This window comes from Electrophorus electricus, chromosome 6 (assembly GCF_041902795.1).
Source record: "Electrophorus electricus isolate QZ-2024a chromosome 6, ASM4190279v1, whole genome shotgun sequence".
Lineage (NCBI taxonomy): Eukaryota > Metazoa > Chordata > Actinopteri > Gymnotiformes > Gymnotidae > Electrophorus > Electrophorus electricus.
In genome coordinates this window covers 37,467,056-37,492,376 of record NC_137502.1, presented here as the reverse complement: position 1 = coordinate 37,492,376, position 25,321 = coordinate 37,467,056, and the positions used below count along the sequence as shown (strand labels likewise).

At 41.0% G+C, this 25,321-nt stretch overlaps 3 protein-coding genes across 7 annotated transcripts in view; 2 read left to right on the top strand and 1 right to left on the bottom strand.

Annotated features, from left to right (window-relative positions):
• Positions 1 to 13,038, bottom strand: part of LOC113589374 (RNA binding protein fox-1 homolog 3-like) — a 39,889-nt gene extending 26,851 nt beyond the window's left edge. For all 3 annotated transcript variants that reach the window (XR_014124350.1, XM_035525735.2, XM_081716780.1), the window contains exon 1: positions 11,923 to 13,038. Coding sequence is in view for 2 of the 3 variants with exons in the window: in XM_035525735.2 (XP_035381628.1) it covers positions 11,923 to 12,162 (240 nt within the window). In the remaining variant the exon portion in view is untranslated. The remainder of the gene's footprint in view (positions 1 to 11,922) is intronic.
• A 1,314-nt stretch (positions 13,039 to 14,352) lies between these two features.
• Positions 14,353 to 19,282, top strand: cd9r (CD9 molecule related). 3 transcript variants are annotated; one of them, XM_027028982.3, is made up of 9 exons: positions 14,353 to 14,503; positions 14,754 to 14,842; positions 15,501 to 15,597; positions 15,843 to 15,931; positions 16,438 to 16,512; positions 16,638 to 16,739; positions 17,075 to 17,179; positions 17,295 to 17,372; positions 18,172 to 19,282. In XM_027028982.3, the coding sequence occupies exons 2-9, from the start codon at positions 14,777 to 14,779 to the stop codon at positions 18,250 to 18,252; spliced, it is 693 nt and encodes a 230-aa protein (XP_026884783.1). In that variant the 5' UTR covers positions 14,353 to 14,503; positions 14,754 to 14,776; the 3' UTR covers positions 18,253 to 19,282. The 3 variants fall into 3 exon arrangements, with proteins under 3 accessions (XP_026884783.1, XP_026884781.1, XP_026884782.1); XM_027028980.3 differs by having other exon boundaries at positions 14,354 to 14,503; positions 17,803 to 19,282; XM_027028981.3 differs by having other exon boundaries at positions 14,406 to 14,503; positions 14,703 to 14,842; positions 17,803 to 19,282.
• A 5,704-nt stretch (positions 19,283 to 24,986) lies between these two features.
• Positions 24,987 to 25,321, top strand: part of emp1b (epithelial membrane protein 1b) — a 7,749-nt gene continuing 7,414 nt past the window's right edge. The window contains exon 1 of the mRNA XM_035524872.2: positions 24,987 to 25,239. The gene's annotated coding sequence lies outside the window, so the exon portion shown is untranslated. The remainder of the gene's footprint in view (positions 25,240 to 25,321) is intronic.

Sequence of the window (25,321 nt, the reverse complement as noted above, 5' to 3'; positions counted from 1 at the left end):
AAAAGAAAAATTTGTCACATCTGAAGAATGAGTCTCCTATTTCATAAAGGGAGGGGTGAATATAACATCACTACGATACCTACACACCCAAATACCTCCACCCCCATTCCTGACACATTCACATGTATACACACACACACACACACACACACACACACACACACACAGACACTCTCATTTTGTACTCCCTATCCTAGCTCCCAGATGGTTAAATCAACTTCCACTGGCTGTCCGGACAGAACAGCCTTCAAATGTAGACTCAAGACTCATCTGTGAAATTGTTAATTGACCTTTGATCCTGCACCTATGGACAAAGTACAGTACTACTGACTAAATAAACCCTTTTAGCACTTATTGCTTGGTATTGATTGGTATTGTTTGGTATTTTTAGTATTGATTGTTATTTTTTGTATTGTTAGTAGTGTTTGGTATTGTTAGTATTGTTTGGTAAACATATTGTAAACCTATTGTATGTGTGCATATGTAATATATATGTGTGACATTGTATTGTATGTATGTGTGATGTGATCCAAATGAGACAGGGTACACAGACGACAGATACCATAATGATATAAACAAAAGGAAGCTCACCATAACCTATTAAAAAGCAGAATATTTAATACATAATATTTAATACATAATTAGGTATTTTGTATTAAGTAAAAATTACTTGGAATTTGATTTTGATGGGTGAAAACTAGAGCTTAGTCACTTACGCACAAAGTAAGCCTGAATTAAACTAATTTCAGCTTTCCAGGCAAACAATCTACTTTCACATTACAATCCTCTGGGTGACTCAACTTATTCTCTTAGCTTAGTCTTAAATTTAATCATAATGAACATAACCTCACAGTCTGACTTGTGTTACCACAGAATCCACACACACATACACATATGCACACAATCTGTAGCACTCCACCCGTGTCTCTCTCTCTCTCTCTCTCTCTCTCTCTCTCTCTCTCACAAACACCCCCCCCCACATACACACACAATCTGTAGAACTCCACTCATCTCTCTCTCACACACACACACATACACACACAATCTGTAGCACTCCACCTGTCTGTCTGTCTCTCTCTCTCTCTCACACACACACACACACACACAGACACAATCTGTGGAACTCCACCCCGTATCTTTGTCAGTCACAGTGCTTTAGCGTCATCAGAACATCTCCTTCCACTTTACACTGATCTCATTATTATAGCACCAAGCCCTTTCCTGACAACAGAACAGATAGCATGTGAGAGAAAGAGTTAATGAGTATGTGAATCAGTGTGAAAATATATGAATGAGTGAGAGAGAGAGAAGTAGGGATAGATATTTATTGGGAGACATTAAGTTGGCAGACTGGACAAATGACACACACGCATGTATGCACACAAACACACACGAGCGCGCGCACACACACACACACACACACACACACACACACACACACACACACATGCGCTCACACGTTTTAGTTGTTGTTATGGCCAATAACAGTCCGGCAACACTTTCATCACTGAAGTAGTGAAATGTTCCAGTTTAAAATGAAAGTGCAGCTCATTTAATGTAACATGAAATGTCAGTATTCACACATAAATTAACAAAGCAGCATCATACCTGAAGAAAGCAGCCTCTTAAATGTACAAATCAGTCTCTTAAATTAAAAAACAGCCTCTTAAATTTACAAACCAGACTCTTAAATAAAAAAAACCTCATAAATTTACAAAACAGCCTTATAAATTTACAAACCAGCCTAATAAATGAACAAGCCATCTTAATACATTTGCAAACCAGCTTCATAAATGAACAAACCAGCCTCATAAATTAAAAAACTAGCCTCTTCAATGTACAAACCTCTTAAATTTACAAACTAGCTTCATAAATTAACAGTCTAGCTTCATAAATTTACAAACCAACCTCATAAATTTACTCATGATGGAATTAGAACTCTATTGGTGTGCACTGCAACCCTTCAATTAGGTTTTCCAATTAGGTGCACCACAATATCTCAACTGTAGTCACCATTCGGAGTGAGCTGGCTAAGGTAGCATGCACTGAGACAGTAATGTTTTACTAATAATTCCACAGCTCCTTCTTCACAACAGTGCTATAAGCCTGTCCTCAGAGTGAAAATCACAAACTGATTTCTTGTAATTTTGCTAATAGTTACACAACCCTTCACAATATGACCAGAAGGGGGGGCGTAGGCACATTCACAGAAGTGAGTCCCTGAAGCCAAACTAAGGAGCAGTTTGGATTAAATACACTCTAAGATAGAAATGTGTCCTATGGTAACCAAGAATACAAAAAGTATGCTATATCAATATTTTTATGTTTTATTTCACTTTATTTATGAAATGTGTTTATATTATTTTTATTTTCGACTTTTTTCATACCTCTTCTTTGAAGGGTTATAAAGTCTCACTGCATATTTCTGAACTCATTAAAGAAATCTGAAGTAAGCAAAAGCAAGACAATCATACCTGACAGCAAACTGGTCAACCTTTATCGGACCTGACAGCAGATTGGTCAGCCTTTATCAGACCTGACAGCAGATTGGTGGGCTTTATCGGACCTGACACCAGATTGGTCAGCCTTTATCAGACCTGACAGCAGATTGGTCAGCCTTTATCAGACCTGACAGCAGATTGGTGGGCCTTTATTGGACCTGACAGCAGATTAGTGGGCCTTTATCGGCTACTGACAGCAGATTGGTCAGCCTTTATCAGACCTGACAGCAGATTGGTCAGCCTTTACTGGACCTGGCAGCAGATTGGTGGGCCTTTCAGTCTTTGAGAAATAGGTGTACAATCCTTGTTCCTAAAGGAAAGCCAAGATTTCATCTCAATGAAACAAGAAGACACTTAGTTTTACAGAATGTTTTAGAATAATTTATCAAGTCTTTGCCGTCTATACAGTTATCCTCCTACCTCATGAAGCACTTAATTGTAAAGGTTACAGAGAGAAAGGAAATGGTAATTATTTATAATCAGCACTTTATGTCAACAGGTAAATTAGTATCAAAATAGATAACCCTAGATTTTCTTTTACCAAATTCAGAAGAAATTAGGTTCTTTTAGCACTTAAAAAACTTAAAGCAATGAAGTCAGCTGGGCCTGATGCGCTTGGCCATCCTTATCACTGGAGCAGAATGCAGTTCCAGAAATCTGGAAATCTGCTCTAGTTTTGCAGTTATAGAAAGTAGGGGGATCTATGTACATTATACCATCATCTCATAACTCGGTATTGTCTAAAACTCTAAGACCTTTTATTCAGTGCTCAGTTAAAGTAGTTTTAACTAGTAATAGTGTTTTGAATTTGTTTCAGTAAAAAATACTATGGCATAATTGAACAGCTACTACTAAAATACTTGAAAAAAATAATGAAAACATAATACTCCATATGAAACCATATGATACTCTTGCGATCAGGTTTTCACCACTACAACACTGACAAAAGTTGTCAGTCAATCAGACAGAAATAGCAGATTTTGACCAATTAAATTGTTCCTGCTGCTCATCTACATTCTCATTGGTTTGGAAAGACATCCGCAATCTGTAGCTAGCTTCACCATGGACTGACAGAGTCAATGGCTCCAAGTAATGTGACTAATTACTTAAATATATGTATTCATTTTGTTATACATTATATTATTATAATGTTGATATCGCACTATTGACCTGGACGTAATGCTAAAGCTGCCTGTTTTCTTTCAGATATCAATTATAGTCTGTGTATTGGCAAAATTAATAATAATAATAATAATAATAATAATAATAATAATAATAATAATAATAATAATAAAACAATACATAATATAGCACTTTTTAAGGACACAAAAGCACAACAGTCAGTAAAAAGACATTGATAGACATATAAGACAACATGTCCAGTATACATAACATTTACAAATAGCACTGACAGGACATGGGTAGGAGCTGACTAAAGGGGTGTTTATATTTGAGAAATATTAGAGGCAAGGGAAAAAAAGATCTTTTTTTAAAGTTAGATTTGAATATAGATAGATTTGCAGACTGCTGGACCAGAGGGGGAAGAGAGTTCCAGAGTGGAGGAGCACATCTAGAAAAGCACGATCACCATCGGCGTGTAGGCTGAAGGAAGAAGCAGTAAGCAGCCCAGCTGAGGAAGATCTGAGAGTGTGAGTAGGTTTGTGAGGAAGGAGAAGATTAGAGAGGTGTGAAGGAATGAGGTTATTTAGGGCTTTGTAGGTAAGTAGGAGTAATTTAAATTGAATACGGTATTTTACAGGAAGCCAGTGAAATGTTGGAGAATGGGCATAATGTGGTAGTGTGAGTGAGTATGGGTGAGTATGGTTGAACATGGGTGAGTATGGATAAGTACAAGTATGTGTGAGGATGTGTGAGCATGGAGGAGTATAGGAGAGTATGGATGAGTACGAGTATGTGTGAGTATGGGTGAGTATGGAAGAGTATAGGAGAGTATGGATGAGTGTGAGTATGGGCGAGCATGGAAGAGTATGGGAGAGTATGGATGAGTACTAGTATGTCTGAGTATGTGTGAGTATGTGTGAGCATGGAAGAGTATTGGAGAGTATGGATGAGTATGGGTGCGCATGGAAGAGTATGGGGCAGTATGGATGACTACGAGTATGTGTGAGTATGGGCAAGCATGGAAGAGTATGGGAGAGTATGGATGAGTATGAGTATGTGTGAGTATGGGCAAGCATGGAAGAGTATGGGAGAATATGGATGAGTATGGGTGAGTATGGGTGCAAATGGAAGAGTATGGGAGAGTATGGATGAGTACTAGTATGTCTGAGTATGTGTGAGCATGGAAGAATATGGGAGAGTATGGGGAAGTATGGATGAGTACGAGTATGTGTGAGTATCTGTGAGCATGGAAGAGTATTGGAGAGTATGGATGAGTATGGGTGCGCATGGAAGAGTATGGGGCAGTATGGATGACTACGAGTATGTGTGAGTATGGGCGAGTATGTTTGAGTATGGGCGAGTATGTTTGAGTATGGGCGAGTATGTGTGAGCATGGAAGAGTATGGGAGAGTATGGGGAAGTATGGATGAGTACGAGTATGTGTGAGTATCTGTGAGCATGGAAGAGTATTGGAGAGTATGGATGAGTATGGGTGCGCATGGAAGAGTATGGGGCAGTATGGATGAGTACGAGTATGTGTGAATATGTGTGAGTATGGGCGAGTATGTTTGAGTATGGGCAAGTATGTTTGAGTATGGGCAAGTATGTTCGAGTATGGGCGAGTATGTGTGAGTATGTTTGAGTATGGGCGAGTATGTTTGAGTATGGGCAAGTATGTTCGAGTATGGGCGAGTATGTTTGAGTATGGGCGAGTATGTTTGAGTATGGAAGAGTATGGGAGAGTATGGGGAAGTATGGATGAGTACGAGTATGTGTGCGTATCTGTGAGCATGGAAGAGTATTGGAGAGTATGGATGAGTATGGGTGCGCATGGAAGAGTATGGGGCAGTATGGATGAGTACGAGTATGTGTGAATATGTGTGAGTATGGGCGAGTATGTTTGAGTATGGGCAAGTATGTTCGAGTATGGGCGAGTATGTGTGAGTATGTTTGAGTATGGGCGAGTATGTTTGAGTATGGGCAAGTATGTTCGAGTATGTGTGAGTATGTTTGAGTATGGGCAAGTATATGTGAGTATGGGTGAGTATGTGCAAGTATGGGTGAGTATGGGCGAGTATGGGCGAATATGGGTGAGTATGTTGGAGTATGGGCGAGTATATGCGAGTATGGGTGAGTATGGGCGAATATGGGTGAGTATGGTCAAGAAGGCAGAGCACAGTTCTGAACCATCTGAAGTCTGTGAAAATTGTTTCATCAGCATGGAAAGTGTTCAGTGATATGTTTGTATTTTATCATGTGCTATCTAGCTAACCATTGCAAAAAAACAGTATTTTTTGGTGAAATCTCATGTAAGGATGCAAAACCTATGTAGGAAGCAAAACCTCCTGTCTCTGATAATTTGTTATTTAAATGTGATGCATTTTTGACTAACGTGAGTGCGACATTACGAGGCTTAAGCAGGATGTGGGGACACGGCACGTTGAAACAAATGTTTTAATAACACAACACACCTACACTTAGCACACATGCTATATTACATCAAACACCAACAAACATACGAGGACACACGAGAGATATATATACACACTCGACGATTACACACAACAAGGATCAGGTGGATGACACAAGAGGATGTGGCACTACAGACTAATGGACACGCACAGAGACGTTTGAGGAGGAGGAAGGGGCCGTATCGTGACAGAGCCCCCCCTCAAGGGCGTGACTCCAGACGTGCCAGCCTAACGGGTTACGGACCCGAGACCAACGCCAAATGTCGAGGCCAGAGGACCGGGCAGTCCGCCGCAGGCCAGCGCGAGCAGGAGCACAGGGGGGAATACTGGGACTAAGACAAAGACAGATAAAGGAACGCACACACTAATGGACACTGACACAGACACAGAGGGGAACAAAGCGATTGGTACATTTAAGGTAACAGGAACTGGCATGGTGACAGGGACAGACACATAAACAACACCACACATATTCAGTAGTCCGGGGAAGGGAGAAGCCACCCCAGCCAGTCCACCAGTCATCAGCTGGATTGGAGGCTGACCAACCTGGGGAGGACTGTCCTTTGCTGGCTTGGCTAGCGGCGACTGTCCTGATTTTGGCACATGCCTCCTGGGAAGCGCACCAGCCAAATTGCCCAGTTCCGGTGCAGGCACTGGTGTCGCTGCCTTTTTGCCTCCATGAGGCTTAGGCATAGGTGCATTCGCTTTGGGACCTCTTGCCTTAAGGAGAGGAGTGTCCTCCTCTGAAGACGATGCCGCTTCTCTGCCAGTCACCCGGGGCAGCTTGCTCGCTCCGGGGCGGCATGCCCTGGGTGGAGCCTTAGGTGGAGCCTTTGGTGCTGGGGGCTCATCATCCTCGGAGCCTGCAACGTCACTTTACAAGGAAGCATCCCCATGAGGGACCTCCTCCATCTCCATCGAAGAGTCCTCCTCATGATCGGACCCCATTTCCGACTGCAGACCAACGTCACTGTACTCCCCTCTCTCTACATACTCAGCACAGCCCTCTAAATAGTCCATGCAGGGGTCATAGGACCCAGCGGAGTCCATCTCAAATTGCTGGTTATTGTAGTCCTCAGCCGCATCCGACCCTGGACCATATACAGGGCCCCCCAAAATCGTCCAGCGGGTTCCTCCCTCGTCGAGGATCCCTGAAGCGAGGCCAGGATGAGTGACGGCCTCTACGCGGGATAGATGAAGTACACAGTGTCCGACTCCAAGGACTGGAAATCATTATACCAGTCCTCTGCCTCTGCACCTGGCACATGCTCACCTCTGGTGGGCGTCAGGAGGTGCCCAAGGTCACGGGGGACTTCCCTGTACGGCTGTAGGAGGCGTCTACCTCCCTTCCTTCTCTTCCTTTTCCTGTCCCAGGCATCCTTGATTAATCGGTGTTTCTGTGACACTATGAGGCTTAAGCAGGATGCGGGGATGAGGCACGTTGATAACACAAAACACCTACACTTAGCACACATGCTATATTACATCAAACACTGAGAAACATATGACAACACACGAGATATAAACACACTCGATGATTACACACAACAAGGATCAGGTGGAAGACACAAGAAGGCGTGGCACTACAGACTAACGGACACGCACAGAGAAGGAAGAGGGAGGGGCCGTATCGTGAGAGTGAGCGTAGCTGCGGCCCTAATCAGATGTAAGATGTGAGTAAAGTGAGCTCACATAGGTTGTATGGGTTGTTCTTAGTTGAGGGATAGTTTAAAATATACTTTTTACTTTAACAGACTGGCTCCCATGACAAAGCATCACATCATTTTTTTACTTTAATAAGTAGTCATATATGAGCAGACAGTCATCAGCAGACAACAGTGGAGCAAGAAACTGCCAGGTTATTATATTTAGGGGAAAAAATTATTGTAGTAACATCTGCCTTGATGATGACACATTTGGTAGTGCTGTTCTTATTTTATTTTCAGTTAATTGTAAAGTTAAGTTACAAAGCTTATATTTCAAGCATAAGTGTTTGATAGTTGGACGAGTGATTGGAAGTGTTTAAGATACATAAATCTTATTTGCCTTTCACAAGTATCAGTTTATACAGAAATACCAGTGTTACAGTCAAATAAAGATTTGTTTTAATTGTTTATTGCATAACTGTTATCACTGTGTCATGATAGTGTGATACTGCAGTTTATTCAACAACCCCTGCTGTCTAAACAAGCCCTATATATTAATAGAGTGTAATCATTATGTGTACAGATTACAAAGATATTACATTGCTATTTACATTTATCATATTGTTTATACTGGATATCGACCAGAAATTCATGTACTTTCTCTAGTTATCACGGGATATAATGCAACCGCATAGACATATATGCTTTGCCATATATATGCGAAGTGACTGTAAATATATGCATCTCATGTGTCACCCACAGGAAGTAGCATAAACTAAATGGTTGAGTTATTGAATTTTAGTTAGCCAGAGGTGTGCTTCAATAGGACTGGCTAGTTCTGACAAGACAGACAAATCTGAGGATCATGGTTAACTGCATCTTGTGATGTGCGGAAGCAAAGCAGGATGCGGGGATGAGCCATGTCTAACACAACAAACGTTTATTTGATACAAAGACAACAACGTGGTTAACCTGGTTCCAACATCGACACCACCTATACTTAGACACAAGACTTATATATATACACACTAACAACACACAATAAGGAGCAGGTGTGAAACACAGGGAGGGCGTGGCCATACGCACACACACACACACACACACACACACAGATGTTTGGGGGGAGTGGTTGTACCGTAACAAGTCTGGAATGTCAGATTCATATAGAAATATACAGAGAGTCATAGAAAAACGTTTGAACTCTGTCAAATTACAGGTTTTATTGATTTATTTAGTACAAAAAACTTGACATCCTGTACAGAGAAAATAATATGGCATTTAAAAAACAGCACAATATCTGTTTATTTACTGACTATCATATTGCAAATAATAAAACATCTGTTCTATGTAAATATATAAATGTATATAAGCAATTAAAACACATTACTTGGGGCTGTTGATTCTGTCCATGGTGAAGCAAGATACAGATGGTAGATGTGTTCATTATGCCTTTCCCAAACAATGAGAATGTAGAACAGCAGCAGGAACAATTTCATTGGTCAAAATCTGCTACTTCTTTCTGATTGGCTGACGACTTTTTGCATTGTCGTAGAAGTGAAAATCTGACAGTAAGAGCATAGTACACAGGACGAGTTTGAGTGTGCAGGACCAGATAGAGTTTGAGTGAGCAGGACAAGATTGAGTGCACAGAAAAGCAAGATCGTGTGAGAGCAAGATACGTCTAAGCGTGTGAAAGCAGTTTTGTAGCAAATATGAGCAAATATGAGTGAGCACAAGGATATTTTGCATATGAGTAAAGGAAATCCATGAGTGCTGCATGAATTGCCCTCTCGCATTAAAAAAAAACATGCTCTCGACTACTGGCAGAATAATAACTCCGTAACCTTACATGCTCTGGATTAGGGTTAGGGTTAACTCTAACCCAACCTTATACTCCCTGTATTAGGGTTAACATTAACCCTAACCCAACCTTATACTTCCTGGATTCGGGTTAGGGTTAACCCTAACCCAACCTTATACTCCCTGTATTAGTGTTAACATTAACCCTAACCCAACTTTATACTCCCTGTATTAGTGTTAACATTAACCCTAACCCAACTTTATACTCCCTGGATTAGTGTTAACATTAACCCTAACCCAACTTTATACTCCCTGGATTAGCTTTAGCATTAACCTTAACCCAACCTTATACTTCCTGGATTAGGGTTAACATTAACCCTAACCCAACTTTATACTCCCTGGATTAGTGTTAACATTAACCCTAACCCAACTTTATACTCCCTGGATTAGCGTTAGGGTTACAGGTGGCCCTTCATACTCTCTGTGTCTCCTCACTGTCTCACTCTGTATTAGGGTTAACATTAACTCTAACCCAACTTTATACTCCCTGGATTAGGGTTAGGGTTAACCCTAAACCAACCTTACATTCTTTGGATTAGGATTAGGGTTAACCCTAAACCAACTTTATACTCCCTGGATTCTATTTATAATTCAGTATTAAGATTGAAAAGTAAAAGTGAGTCATTCAATTAATCACTATAAATTTTAAGAAAGGACTGGCTGGACAATGCGTTCAGTACCAAGACAAATATATTTTGCAGAAAGTGATTATAAATCAGACTTCCTCATATAAAATAAAACTTAAATATAAAAATGAAATTAAAAATGGAGAGAAATGTCATTGACAACAGATCACCATAATACATTTAAAATCTAATTTAGATAATAAATAAATTAATGAACAAGTGTATCCCCCTAAAAAAACAATTTTTAGTTCCAATTCTGCTCTATTTTTCCAATTGTACCCAGCATACTTAACATACTTAACACCCTGCTTGCTGTGCTGACATCTCTGTCTCTATCATCTCAGCTACACAGTCTCCTGCTTACTCTCTGAAATGTTTATATAAGGAAAAGCTTTCTTTGTATTATCAGACAAATAGCTAAAGGTATACCTAAAAGGAACTTCAGTGTAATGACAACTTGTAGATAAACATGGCCTGAGTTCAGGTTCTGTAGCATAGACTAACATTAATCATTAATGCTAATCATCTCTGTCAACACTGAGGTGGCCCTCCATACTATCTGTGTCTCCTCACTGTCTCACTCTGTTAACACTGAGGTGTCCCTTCACACTCTGTCTCCTTACTGTCTCACTCTGTTAACACTGAGGTGTCCCTCCACATTCTGTCTCCTCACTATCTCACTCTGCTAACACTGAGGTGACCCTCCATACTCTCTGTCTGTTTCCTCATCGTTTTACTCTCACATTTATCTTCCAGTATATTCCTTCCATAATGACATTTCCATATTGATGTTTTAGAAACATTGAATCTATTGAAAGTTCTGCTACATTATGAAAACCTCAACTAATCTCGTAAAGTTTGTAATTTGCTGAGGGCCGAGGAGACACTACACTGTTAAACCCTGTGCTGGTTTGTTCCTGGGAGCCCTAGAATCCTCCAGTCTGAGGCCTCCTAATCCAGTCTAAGGGTTTGGTCATTTTACCCTTGAATCCAGTGGGCAGTAGAGAGGGTTCTCCCACCTCCATACAAACTATCCTTTGGTTTGTTCTTAATTGTTCTTTTTCTACTGAACCCATACAGATTCTCCCACATCCAGTTGTAAGTGTTGACCTTTGCAAGTAGAAACTATTGATCGAGACAACTGAACCCATTTGAATCCAACACTCCTCTGTGACTTGTTAGTTTAACTGCTGCCATTCCATCAGAGTGTGTGTAACTGGACAAGTGAAAAGATGAATAGGACTGAGGGATTGTCAGATTGAGGTATGCGTTTGTAAAATGCACACATTGAATGTTTGTGTAAGAGAATGTCCTCTCCTCTCTGTCTAGAGGACTCAGTATGACAACAGGATATCTGAGAGATTCAGGTAGTCTGTCCAAACAGTGGCTTTTGCTATTTCAGTTTGACAAAATCAACTTTATTAACACAACCCCTTTTTTCACAAAACCTTTCCCTAAGATCACGGGATGTAATCGGTTTTGTTATTTGTTTTATTTCCATCATTGTTTTGTTTTTGTGAGGCACTTTGAATTGCCACAGCATATGAAGTGCTATTTAAATAAACATACTGTCCACTGAGATAAACAGCTGGTTGTGAACAGGCTTGGACTGCAGGCACTGTCACACAGCTGTAATCGGAGAATCTGGGCAGACCGGACACCTCCGTTTCCTAGCAATCACCCCCATCCTCCTCACCTGGCTGAGCACCGGGCTGGTCTCTCCGACACCATCTATCCGTGGTCGCTTGCATTCTGCTCCGGCCAAGTCGATCAAAGTGGCCGGTGTATTTGTGTCTGGCTCTGGATCTCCTCGCTTCATCCCCCGAACAGCTCCAGACGACACAGAGTTCTGTTCGCCTGCAGTATCAATGTCTCTTTCACAGTCCGTGATCCCCCGTTTACCGGGCAGCCGTATAGATGCAACGTCGGTCGACATTAACACTCAAGGGCTCTTCGCGTCTATTTTTACCCTGTCCTTCGCCGGAGCTGTGCCCTGAATGCGGGTAACGTTACCCGTTTTTTTTACAAAGACCAAACCGATTCTCTTTCACACTGAAACCAGTTTAAATTAGGCATGATCATTACAGCAGAAACGATTCGACACCGCAGCACTGAATGACAGAACCTTGCACGACCATGACGAAGACTTCAGCGGCGGTAACCCTCGGCAAGGGTCGCCTACGTGGGCCGTTAAAAGGAATAACTTCCCTCCTTAAACGCCGAAAACACGAGTCATAAAACACGAATAGAAACTGATTTACAGAAGAGGAGCGACACAGAATGCAAGGAGTACGAATCCAAATAAGCCAGACCTATGGAGAGGAATTAGGGAGAGACTAACAATACAGACCAGGCAGTGGGGACTTCACGGCTTTAGAGATTCAGTTGTCGACATCCCGGATACAGTGGCCAAATGTTTCGCTTTTTCATGTAAAGGGAAGCGTATAGCGTAAATCGTAAAGCGTATAGCTCATGTCCTGTGCTAACCGTATCAGGTAGCCCTGCGTAAAAGAAAGGCCAATGTGGCTTCTATTACTGTTCGAGGAATGAATTTAAATCCGAGAATAAACCAAATAAGCTTCCCTCTCGCTAATTAGCTTTTCATTCCGCCACCTCGCTAGCTCCACGTCTTTCCTGAGCACAGCGGGGTTGAGTAGTGCATCTAGTGACCTTCGGTGTCTCGTGACAGCTGCAGGCCACTTCGTCCAACCTGGGTAAAGAGCTCGCGCGCGTTCCGTTCTGTTTGATCAGTTCCATCCGCTTCCAGGCGGCGCGTTAGATCTCAGGCGCGTGTGTTGGGGAGTAAGGAGCATCATTTCCTCTCTATCGCTTCTCCTGCTCCTTCCTCCTCCCCTTTCCTTTCTGTCTCGCTCTCTCCACCCTGCGACAGCGGCTCGCTAGGTGCTGTAGACGACTGCATTGAAGCTAATGTACTGTTCACAGCAGTGTCACTAGATTAGAAGAGAGGCAGCGACATTGTTTATAACTCAGCGTTTATTATCTGCGTATGAAGGTCTTTAGCACGCCAACAGACACACTAGTCGAGTGCTGTATTGGAGCACTCGCCATGATTCTGAACCCATTACCTTGTTACTGGACTTGTTCAGGTAGAGAGAGACTCACAGACGCTGGGCTTGGTTAGTTCACAGGGAAAGCACCAGTGCGTACCCGTTAAAACCCTCGAATCTTTAAACTGATGTGCACATGATAGTCTGAAAATAATTGAACAGGCTACAAACCTAACAGCGCTGAGTAATCTGGTATTGTTAACAGCGCTGAGTAATCTGGTATTGTTTTAGCGCCCTCTGGTTTTCAGAACCTTTCAACAAATATTGAATAGCATATTCTGCCTCATTGCAAAATCCAACTGTTTCTTCTGTATGTCAGACGTAATCGCTAAGAAACTGGAACATATTTTCAGGAGCTCAAGTGATCTGAACACAGAAACTGACACATCACGTCATTCAGAAATTATCAAGCAACATCTCATTTATAAACTAAAACTGATATTGGTAAAACAAATAAACAATTACTACATTCACAAAACCAACAAATTAGCTTCATATCAAAACAAAATATAGCTTCATATCAAACCAAGCTGTCACCATCCTTGTCATTCTTGACACCTGGTTTTACCTCCTAAAATATCAGAAGGACTTTGCTTGCACAGATGAAGAACCACCGTTTGAAGCTGTTTTTTGAAAATCCTGTTTTTTTTCTGGAAACATTGTCTACTTCACTGTAACTTTGACTACTTATGCATCGTATACTACAGTACACTTCAGTTACTCTCTAAAGACACTTTCATTATTGTGATTTTAACACCCTACCACCTAACAAACATCATCATCATCATTTTCACCTATCTTTATCATTTGGTGAATAAGGCTGTATTTTGAATAGCTATTTTAACGTCTAATGGATTTTGAATAGTGCTTGGTTTTGCCAGTATTCTTGCTAGTATCGTTATGATTATTGTAATCTAAAAATGTAACTTGAAGCGGCTACCGTAACACTCCACTTCAACTGACACAGTATAGTTTCGATTCTGCAGTACCGCAACTGTGGAGTGGCTGTTCCAGAAAACCCAAGTGTGAGCCGCCACTCAGAGTTACAAACCAATGTTTAGCCATAGATTACAGAAAGGGAGGGTCCTACAGTTGTGAAAAACTACTGTATTAGAACCACAGTCCGGATGTACGCTCTCTCAGGGTTGGGTACGCACGTGTAAACGCTAACGATTAGAAGGTTTTACCCCGAATATTTCCAACAGTCCGGTAAGTAATGCGGAAATTTCACAATGAACAGACAAGTTAGTTAAATTTGACCATTACTCGCAGAAAGCGCAATGAATTTGCGGCGTAAGCTGTTTGACACGAAAAGTGTGATTCTGTTGATTATTGGATACGAATGTCAGTATTCATTCTGATAAATGTTTGATATCAATAGAACAATTCATCATCTACCCTTATCTAGATGTACAATTCAGCATATTTCCTGGTCACAGCTGTGTTACTCTAACGTCAGGTCCTGCATCCGTTTCTGTAAATATGACACTGGACGGATGTGGACAGATGTGTAAATGGATTCTCATACTGTTCAACGTGCTGTATGTAGTAAGTAGCCTGTTAACATTCTTTCCATTTGAATAATGTCAGTTCGAAACACCCAGCACAGACATCGGCACATCGCACTACATACACTAACAGTTCTTAAAACGGGCGGGGGGGGGGCTCCGCTCTCCAGTTTATGCAACACATGGGAGAGTTTTTGACGCCATTATGCTGTCCAATCAGTGGTGGGAGTTAAGGGGTTGTCATATATGGTGATGATCTTTAGATTGTCACTATACAGCAGCGCTGATACATGGTGATGATCTTTATATAACCACTACACAGCAGCACTGATATATAGTGATGATCTTTATATAACCACTACACAGCAGCGCTGATACATGGTGATGATCTTTATATAACCACTACACAGCAGCACTGATATATAGTGATGATCTTTATATAACCATTACACAGCAGCGCTGATATATAGTGATGATCTTTATATAACCACTATACAGCAGCGCTGATACATGGTGATGATCTTTATATAACCACTACACAGCAGCGCTGATATATAGTGATGATCTTTATATAACCACTACTTTTATTAATATTATTATTATTTTTATTATTATTATTATTTTATACTTCATGGGTCTTGGTCTCTCTCTCTCTCTGTTCTCTCCCACTATCCCACTCTCTCTCTCCCTCTTTCTAGCTGGTAGGCCTGCTGATTCTGGGATTGGGTTTCTACCTGCGTTTCAGTGCTGAAGGGCCTCTCAACATTGATTTGAAAACCAACCATTTCATCTTTGGTTTGTTACTCTTTAATAATGACTAGCAATTTAACCCTGACCCAAAACCTCAACAATGCTCATGTAGATATTGTTAATTGTATTAAATATTTCTAAACACATTACAACTTAATAAAAACTTACATTTCATATTAAAATGACATATGTTAATGTTGTAATTCTTATTTGAAGACATAACAACAAGAGTTAAAGGGTATACACGATTGATCAGTGAGTGCCTCTGTCCTGTCTGTTGTCTGTCTCAGTGGTAGGTCTGCTGATGGCAGTGGGTGCTGTGATTCTTCTCACTGCTGTCATTGGCTTCTGCAGTGAGAATAAGACATCCCTGGGTGTGGTGAGGGAAAGTCTATTACAGCAGTTATTATTGTAACCATAAAAATTATTATTGTTATTATTATTATTATTATTATTAATAATAATGTTTTGTGGTTTATTTTAGGATTTTCTTTTACTGATTTAATCATCTCTTCAAATTCTGAAAGCTCCATAATTCTGAAAGTTCATAGTTGTGTGGTGAAGAGCTGTTTAGCCACTTTACTGTACTAAACAAAGCATTTTTCCCCAATATAAATGCCCATGACTGCTAGATCATAGGGTTAATGCGTCTTTAGTTCTCCAGTCTGTTGTGTTTTCTGCATCTTTAGTTCTCCAGTCTGTTGTGTTTTCTGTGTCTTTAGTTCTCCAGTCTGTTGTGTTTTCTGTTTCTTTAGTTCTCCAGTCTGTTGTGTTTTCTGTTTCTTTAGTTGTGCAGTCTGTTGTGTTTTCTGTTTCTTTAGTTCTCCAGTCTGTTGTGTTCTCTGTGTCTTTAGTACTCCAGTCTGTTGTTTTCTGTTTCTTTAGTACTCCAGTCTGTTGACGGTTCTTGCTACAGCTGCCATCATTGCTGGAATCTTGGCCTACAATAACAGCCACAAGGTATGACACACAAACAGTGACAAACAAACAGGTACTTGTTCTGTTTGGTTTCAGGGGTAAATGTTCTGTATGGTTTCAGCAGTAAATGTTCCGATGGGTTTCATTTACGTTTATATCGTTTTCAGTTTGTAGATCACGTGGGGGAGTTTTATGCCACTGTCTACGGCCAGTACATGATTAAGAAAGACTGGATACGAGGGACCATTCTCAAACTGTTCCACAACACTGTAGGAGCAAAAACACACACCACAACATACTCCTCTTATACACACACCACAGTACACTCCTGTAATACACACAGCACAATGCACTCCTGTCACACCACAACACACTCCTCTTATACACACACCCCAACACACTCCTTTCATACACACACCACAGCACACTCCTCTAATACACACACATCAACACACTTCTTTTCTCATTCACACATTGTTTACTTGCAGTATGACAAATGTGTGTATGACTGCAAGAGTGTGTGTGTGTGTGTGTGTGTGTGTGTGAATGGCCGTTTTGTGTTTTGTGGATAATATTATCATGACTGAGTGGTGTGTTTCCTCAGTTTGACTGCTGTGGTCTAGGGGGGACCGTTCAGACAATCCTGGGAGAGACAGACGTTTGTCCACAGCGGTTCTCTTTACTGGGGTTATCCATCTCCAATTCTTCGGTGAGTCCCACCCATCAGCTCCACCCTCTGTACTTGCGTTACCCATCTCCACCATTTGTGTGAGTTCTTCAGCCCTGCCCTCTGTGTGTGTGTGTGTGTGTGTGTGTGTCTGTAGAATTGCCTGACTGTGATCGTGGCCCAGATGCAGGCATCTTCAGTGCTGTGGTTCTTCCTGGGCATAGCTGGTGTCATGGTAAGTAATGCAGATATCTTATTTAAATAAACACATTAGGGAAAAAAACTGATTAGTTACTGACTCATTTAGGAGTTCCAAGTTCTCCATTATCACATTACTTAGTGCTTGTGAATGTGATAAAATTAAATATTGCCAAAATTAGATTTTTTGCAGATGTAAGATTAGTTTATTAATTAATTAACATAATTATCATTCACTTTCTGATCATCAGTTCTTACAGAGTTAAAGGTCATATCATGTCTTTCTCCCCCCACTCACTGTTAACCCTCTCTCACTCATGGTCATCCTCTCTTACTTACTTACTCTCTCGCTCTTTCTCTCTCTCTGTCTCTCTCTCTCTCTCTCTCTGTCCCTGCCCATCTCTCTCTCTGTCCCTGTCTCTCTCTCTCTCTGTCTCTCTCTCTCTCTCTCCCTTTCTCTGTGATAGATTGTGGCTTTAGGATGTTGTTCAGTTATCTGGTACCAGTACTCTCACTCTCCGGTCTTTGTCCATCCTCCTTACATCCCCCTCTCTTTGTCCACTTCCTGTTCCTCTTCTGTGCCTGTCTCCTCATCTCCTCACGATCTCACCAGTGCTGATGATTTCTGACCTGTTACTTCCATCCTTTCTATCCCTCCTCTCTGCTCACCTGTAAGTCATTCGTCCATTTCTTATAAGCAGTATAACCACGTACGTCACTGGCATAGGTGATTTCATGGCACACTCTCTGTTTTTCAGTCTGTTCTTTTAATAAATAACCTATGACCTTTCAGACAATTTACCTTTCTCCACCCCCCACCCGGCTCTCTGGTGTAGCTCTTCTTACTATTCTGCAGCATTCTGTTGTACTGTGGTGTAAAGAAGAGAATGTATAACTCACCACTGATGTACTACTGAACATCTGAGGATACACTGACACTGAGCAGCAGTCGTCACACCTGGGTTAGGGCTCAGAGGGGATTACCACACCTGGGAGGGCTTGCCCACTGGCGCAGGAATACTTCATCTATAACTGCTATAACTTATAAAAGGGAAGTTTCAGGCCTAGTCCACACAAACATGAGTAAACTGGAAAAATAAATTGTGTTTTGGCTATATTAGCGTTTGCAGTACGTTTTCCAGAAGTTCCCCAACCACAATAAATAAAAAGCAATGGAAAGGGTGAGCATGTGTGAGTATCTGACCTATAACCTAAGACATTTTGGTTCTTTGTTTATTTGTTGCTGTCACATGCATTGTAGCAGCCAGCACAGAGAAAATGGTGAGAAAAAAGAGAATTTCTTTGTCTGGACAGATAAAGTCAAATAAGTAAGCAGACAATTAAAATACCTACTACAATAAAAATAATGATAATGGGTTCTGCCTTTAAACTCCACATTTCTATGTCAGTGTTTTACAAAAGCACCATTGGCCCATATCCACACACCAACCTACCTTTTGGGAAGCAGGCAGTGGTAGTTCAGTAGTTAAGGTACTTGCCTTGTAATTGGAAAGTTGTAGGTTCAAGCCCCACCACTGCCAAGTTGCCAATATTGGCCCCCTGAGCAAGGCCATTAACCCTCAAGTTATACTCTTTCATAATTCTAAGTTGCTTTGTATAAAAGTGTCAGATAAATGTAATTGAACATGTGCTTTTACTGGGGGAATTTGCCAAACTTATGAAAACAGATATCTTTATCAATTTACCCATGTTAGCATGGACAAGGCCTCAAACCGCACTGTGACATAACCAATACTTGTGTTTATTAATACATTCCATTACTTAAGCAAATCCTTCCATATTTTGCTGTATTAAAATATTTGTTTTTTATTTCTATTGGTGTTTTACAAGTTTTACGTTTTCTATTAAAATGTTTTGTATTAAACATGCACTGGTGCATTTCAAAAGGATTAAAGCAGAAGAAATGTGTTTCTTCGCAGAATTTCATGTCTGTGTGACACCTGTTACATAAGAAGGGAAATTGTTTATAAAAGGTACATATTAGCCTGTTTCGGTTTCGAACTTTGTGTTCAGATTTTTTATATCTGGTGTCCTTGTGTAGAGAAAAGTGTCAGTGTGAACTCAGATACATTAACTAATAGTGTGTATTGGTAAATGTGGATTAGAGCAAATGAACTAATATTCTATTTGTCATTGGGGATTAGAATAAATAGGTCATAAACCTCTTGAAATAGGATTAGGTTGTCGAGGGCCTCAGGTCCCTAAGCAGGGATACATAATATATGTGATGCACTATTGGTTAACATATGGTATATAATCATCACCTTTCCCAAGTTCAAGGATGCTTTAATCAAAACATAAACAAATTAATCAAACTACACAATAAGTAAAAAAAAGAACATTACAAGTATGACATACACAAGGAGCACTGATGACACTGAAAACAAGTAAGCCTTTAACATAGATTTAAATGTGGGAAGAGATGTGTTATTCCAAAAAGATTTGGAGCAGAATATTCCATTTTCCATAATATGCTCCTTTAGGAGCAGCTACACTAAATGATGAATGACCCACAGAGGTCAAATTAAACCTTAGAAGATGAAGAGTTTTTTCGCCTGAAGTTTGTGATCTTAAGGTACAGGATGGGACATATAGCTGAAGAAGCTTGCCCAGGTAATGCAAAGCCAGGCCGTACCAGGCCATGCAAGACTTTATATGTAATAAGAAGAACCTTGTATTTAACATGGGATGTAATAGGTAATCAGTGTAGACTCTGAAGGGGTGATATGGTCTGTTTGGGTTAGGTTTGTTTGGCTATGATTAAGGATGTTTGGTAAGTGTTAGTTCTGTTTAACTAGGGTTAGGTCTGGTTAGGTTAGATTTGTTTGGCTAGGGTTGGGGATGGGTTAGGGTTAGATCTGTTTGGCTAGGGTTAGGTCTGATTAGGTTAGGTTTGTTTGGCTACAATTAGGGATGGGTTACAGTTAGGTCTTTGGCTAGGGTTAGGTCTATTTGGCTAGGGTTAGGTCTGTTTGGTTAGGGTTCTATTTGACTAGGGTTAGGTCTGTTTGGTTAGGGTTAGGTCTATTTGGCTAGGGTTGGGTCTGTTTGGTTAGGGTTGGGTCTATTTGACTAGGGTTAGATCTGTTTGGCTAGGGTTAGGTCTGTCTCTGGCTCTGTGGACATGCCTAGTGTTTCACATAGAGAGAAAGATCACACCCCCCTCCATGGCTCCCACCTGAGGCCACCCTGTTTTTATGTTGTCACCCTGCCTTGCAATACCCCCATCAGTGGCATGTGCATGTGCTTGACTCTGTTATCAATAACATCAGATGTCTCTGCTCCGCCACTGACTCCGTTATCAATAACATCAGATGTCTGTGCTCCACCACCGACTTTATCATCAATAACATCAGATGTCTTTACTCCTCTACTCACTTGTTTATCAATAACATCAGATGTCTCTACATCTACATGCTACTGAGCAGTTTATCACACTCATATTTAAAATAATTAGTTATTGATTATTTTTAAAAACGTTTATTTTAAAAATGAAAATAACAATTTTCACTAGGGAGGTGGCCCCCCAGCATCCTCTATTGGCTAGCTGCCACTCTGCCCTACCCTAATATACCCTAATACAACTGTGCCACTCTACCCTACCCTAATATACCGTAATACAACTGTGCCACTCTTCTCTACCCTAATATACCCTAATACAACTGTGCCACTCTACCCTACCCTAATATACCGTAATACAACTGTGCCACTCTTCTCTACCCTAATATACTCTAATACAACTGTGCCACTCTGCCTTACCCTAATATACTCTAATACAACTGTGCCACTCTACCCTACCCTAATATACCGTAATACAACTGTGCCACTCTTCTCTACCCTAATATACCCTAATACAACTGTGCCACTCTACCCTACCCTAATATACCCTAATACAACTGTGCCACTCTTCTCTACCCTAATATACTCTAATACAACTGTGCCACTCTTCTCTACCCTAATATACCCTAATACAACTGTGCCACTCTACCCTACCCTAATATAACGTAATACAACTGTGCCACTCTTCTCTACCCTAATATACCCTAATACAAATGTGCCACTCTACCCTACCCTAATATACTCTAATACAACTGTGCCACTCTACCCTACCCTAATATACCCTAATACAACTGTGCCACTCTACCCTACCCTAATATACCGTAATACAACTGTGCCACTCTTCTCTACCCTAATATACTCTAATACAACTGTGCCACTCTACCCTACCCTAATATACCGTAATACAACTGTGCCACTCTTCTCTACCCTAATATACTCTAATACAACTGTGCTACTCTACCCTACCCTAATATACCGTAATACAACTGTGCCACTCTTCTCTACCCTAATATACTCTAATACAACTGTGCCACTCTGCCCTACCCTAATATAACGTAATACAACTGTGCCACTCTTCTCTACCCTAATATACCCTAATACAAATGTGCCACTCTACCCTACCCTAATATACTCTAATACAACTGTGCCACTCTTCTCTACCCTAATACAAATGTGCCACTCTACCCTACCCTAATATACCCTAATACAACTGTGCCACTCTTCTCTACCCTAATGTACCCTAATACAACTGTGCCACTCTTCCCTACCCTAATATACCCTAATACAACTGTGCCACTCTTCCCTATCCTAGTATACCGTAATACAACTCTGCCATTCTACCCTACCCTAATATACCCTAATACAACTGTGCCACTCTACCCTACTCTAATATACCCTAATACAACTGTGCCACTCTACCCTACTCTAATATACCCTAATACAGCTGTGCCACTCTTCTCTACCCTAATATACCCTAATACAACTGTGCCACTCTACCCTACTCTAATATACCCTAATATATTATTCCTTAGTTGGTCTGATATAGATCCTTATTTGCTAAGTTGTAAGAGAACAGAAACAAATTGCAGTCTAGCATATGTTGTAACAAAGCATCCAGTACTGGCTTTGTCCACTAGATGCCACCATAGTTACATATCTGTTTTCTCTGACATCCTGTTTTCTCTGTTGAAACTTCTAGATAACCCACATTAGTACAGTGCATGTGTGTGTGTGTGCGTGTGTGTGTGTGTGTGAGAGAGAGAGAGAGAGACATACAAAGAGGAGGGGAGAGGGACAGGGGTATGGTAGCTGATGACTTAGACCATTTTGAGTTGCCCAGCAACAGAGGGAATTGTTTTCAGCCTTCGAAGCAGGGAAACAGAAAGAGGTGTTGAGTGTGTTTAAAGCACAAAAGTGTAATGTTACATTATACACAGAGATGACTCTATACACACATCACTGTACCTCAAGAGGTCTACAACATAAACACTAAATTATGTTATTTCCTCCTATCATACGACTGCTTTTAATGTATAGCAAAGAATGCAGAATAGCACAAAACACTCACACACACTAGTAGAGATCAGACAGAGAAAACAGTTGGGCTAATCATAAGTGTGTGTGTGTGTGTGTGTGTGTGTGTGTGTGCGCATTCGTTTTTAAATAATTTATTCTTCAAAGTTTTTAACTTTGTCATTAGGACATCTTTTTCTAAGAGATTAACCCTACAAAAATATCATTAACCCTGATGAACACAAATTACCCCAGACTAACACAGACAAATCCTAATAATGCTGCTGACTAACCCTAACGTAACCCCGCTGACCCTAATAAATACTTATTTACCCTGACTAAACCTGACTAATCCTGATCAACTCTAATGAATACAAATTAACTGTTAAGTACCCCAGACTAACCCTATGTAACATTATTAGCCCTAATAAACCCCACTAAACTTTGACATCCCTGATGAACACCCAGTAGCCTTGGTTAACCCTCTAACTCCTAATGTGTAAAATCTTTTTTTTTTTAAACAGGACTGTCATATTGTGCCACAGAAGAAGCACAAAAACACACATAGACAAACACAGACATACACACACTTACACCAGAGGCTACACCACTGCAGTAGTTAGTGAGTTTTTAGTGAGAAAAACACCTGATAAGAATGAGGTGTTTACTATCGAAGGTCTTTTGCTATTGAGTGAAAGACATTCTTTAAGAATGTGGTGGGTAAGGTGGTAGGTAAGTTTATAAGTAAGGTGGTGGGTATGATACCTGCTTGCACGGGGAGGAAGTGTTAAATAGACTAGCACTACCTCCACCTTTCCGGCTGGCTTAAGAGACATTTATAAAGTTGAAGTTTGGGGGTGCTGACTCAATTAATATGATTGTGGCAGTACATTAATTTAATCATGTTTCAGTTAAAAATATAAATTTAAGCCCATGGGCTATAAAGAAATCATTAATTAAATGAGATTTGTTCATGAGAAACCTAATATTAAGAAGAGCTAACTTCATAACCTGGCTTGTATCTTACATAACGTATCTGTCACATACAGTATCTGAGATATTTTTTCTGTTTCTGACGGGCACTGAAATGGAAGAGATTACAGACATGCTAGTCCAAGCTTCTTTTGGAAACATGTACTGCTGATGTCATCGCTGGAACAGCAGAGACCTGAAGAGTACCAATGTGGCACGACTTGAGATTGGGGTGCTGTTTCCCATTACAGTGGATGAGGGTGGGTGGGGTCCTGTGGGTGATGTGGTAGAGAGTGGAGTTGCCTTTCTGGTGGTGGAGGTGGAGATGAGGCAGTAGATGAGGGCGGAGGAGAGTGGCTGAGGGGCAGAAGTGAGGATACATACAACCTGCTCTACAGGAGAGTGTGTGTGTGTGTGTGTGTGTGTGTGTGTGTTGGGGGGCAGGGTGTGTGTGTGTTGTGGGGGTGTCTCTGTGACCAGAGTGGAGAACAGTGTGTGCACGCGCATGTGTGCTTGTGTGATGGGCAGGACTGGGAGGGACTAATGAAGCCTCTTGCAGGAGAAATCTAGTCTGACAGGTTTGTAAATTCCTTTCTTGTCTCATCACTAGGGCGTGCACTGCAGTGACATGTGTCACACAGTTACAGCATGTGTCATACAGTTACACAGTCCACCATTTCACTACGAGTTATACTGTGTATGACTATGTATGTGACGAATAAACCAAACTTGGAACTTGAAACAGCTCGGACTACTTCAACAACCTTGGAAAGGGTTAGTGTCAGTAATTCTGGAAAACCAAATAGCTCTTTTCAGTCATGTTCTAGAAGGTTAATGACATTCTCCCTCCATACTGATCTTACCACCAAATGTAGGTAATGCTCCACCTGTTAGCCACATACATCTCTCTTTCACACACACACACACACACACATAAAGACAACACACATACAAACACATAAAACACACTCATCATAAACACACACACACACACACACACACACACACACACACACACACACACACACACACACACACACACACACACTTTTTCTGGTGTAGCCTGAAGGATATCAGAGCACAGAGGAAATTCCGTCCAATGCAGAATTGTTGCTGTGGCAACACAACAAGTGGTTGCTATTGAAACTTGCACTAAAATCATGACAATATTTAGAAGTTCCCTCAACGGACTGAGTAATACAAACATGGTGACAGAGAGAGAGAGAGAGAGAGAGAGAGAGAGAGAGAGAGAGAATATGAGCAACTGTAAGTGGGAAAATAAAATGAACGGTCTTCGAGATGTTTGGCGTGTACGGACAAGCAGTCTAGTCAAACGTATACTCGACCAACCACTCTGAAGACTGAGTACTAACAGATACGGACCCCGCCCTGCACGCTTTGTATTGTGTAAGTGTAAGCATAAGGCACGGACCTTGTGTAAAGGGAGTGAAAGTGGGGTGGTGCCGAGTAAATCGCAGGACCCCTCCTAACGCTCCGGCAGAGAAAAGTTTGCAGCGGAGTTGAGACTGCGGAACGCACATCCGGAGCTCAAACAAAAGGTACATTCTACAGCCAATATTTTTTTTCTGGTGTTTTTACATTTCTTGCACTATCTTATTACGTTGCGTGGGTTTTACCATG

Coding starts and splice junctions, on each gene's coding strand:
- cd9r (XM_027028980.3), top strand. CDS start 14,777: ATGACACTGGACGGATGTGGACAGATGTGTAAATGGATTCTCATACTG. Junction 15,932..16,437: donor ATAAGACATCCCTGGGTGTG/GTGAGGGAAAGT, acceptor CTGTTTCTTTAG/TACTCCAGTCTGTTGACGGT. Junction 17,373..17,802: donor TGGGCATAGCTGGTGTCATG/GTAAGTAATGCA, acceptor TCTCTGTGATAG/ATTGTGGCTTTAGGATGTTG.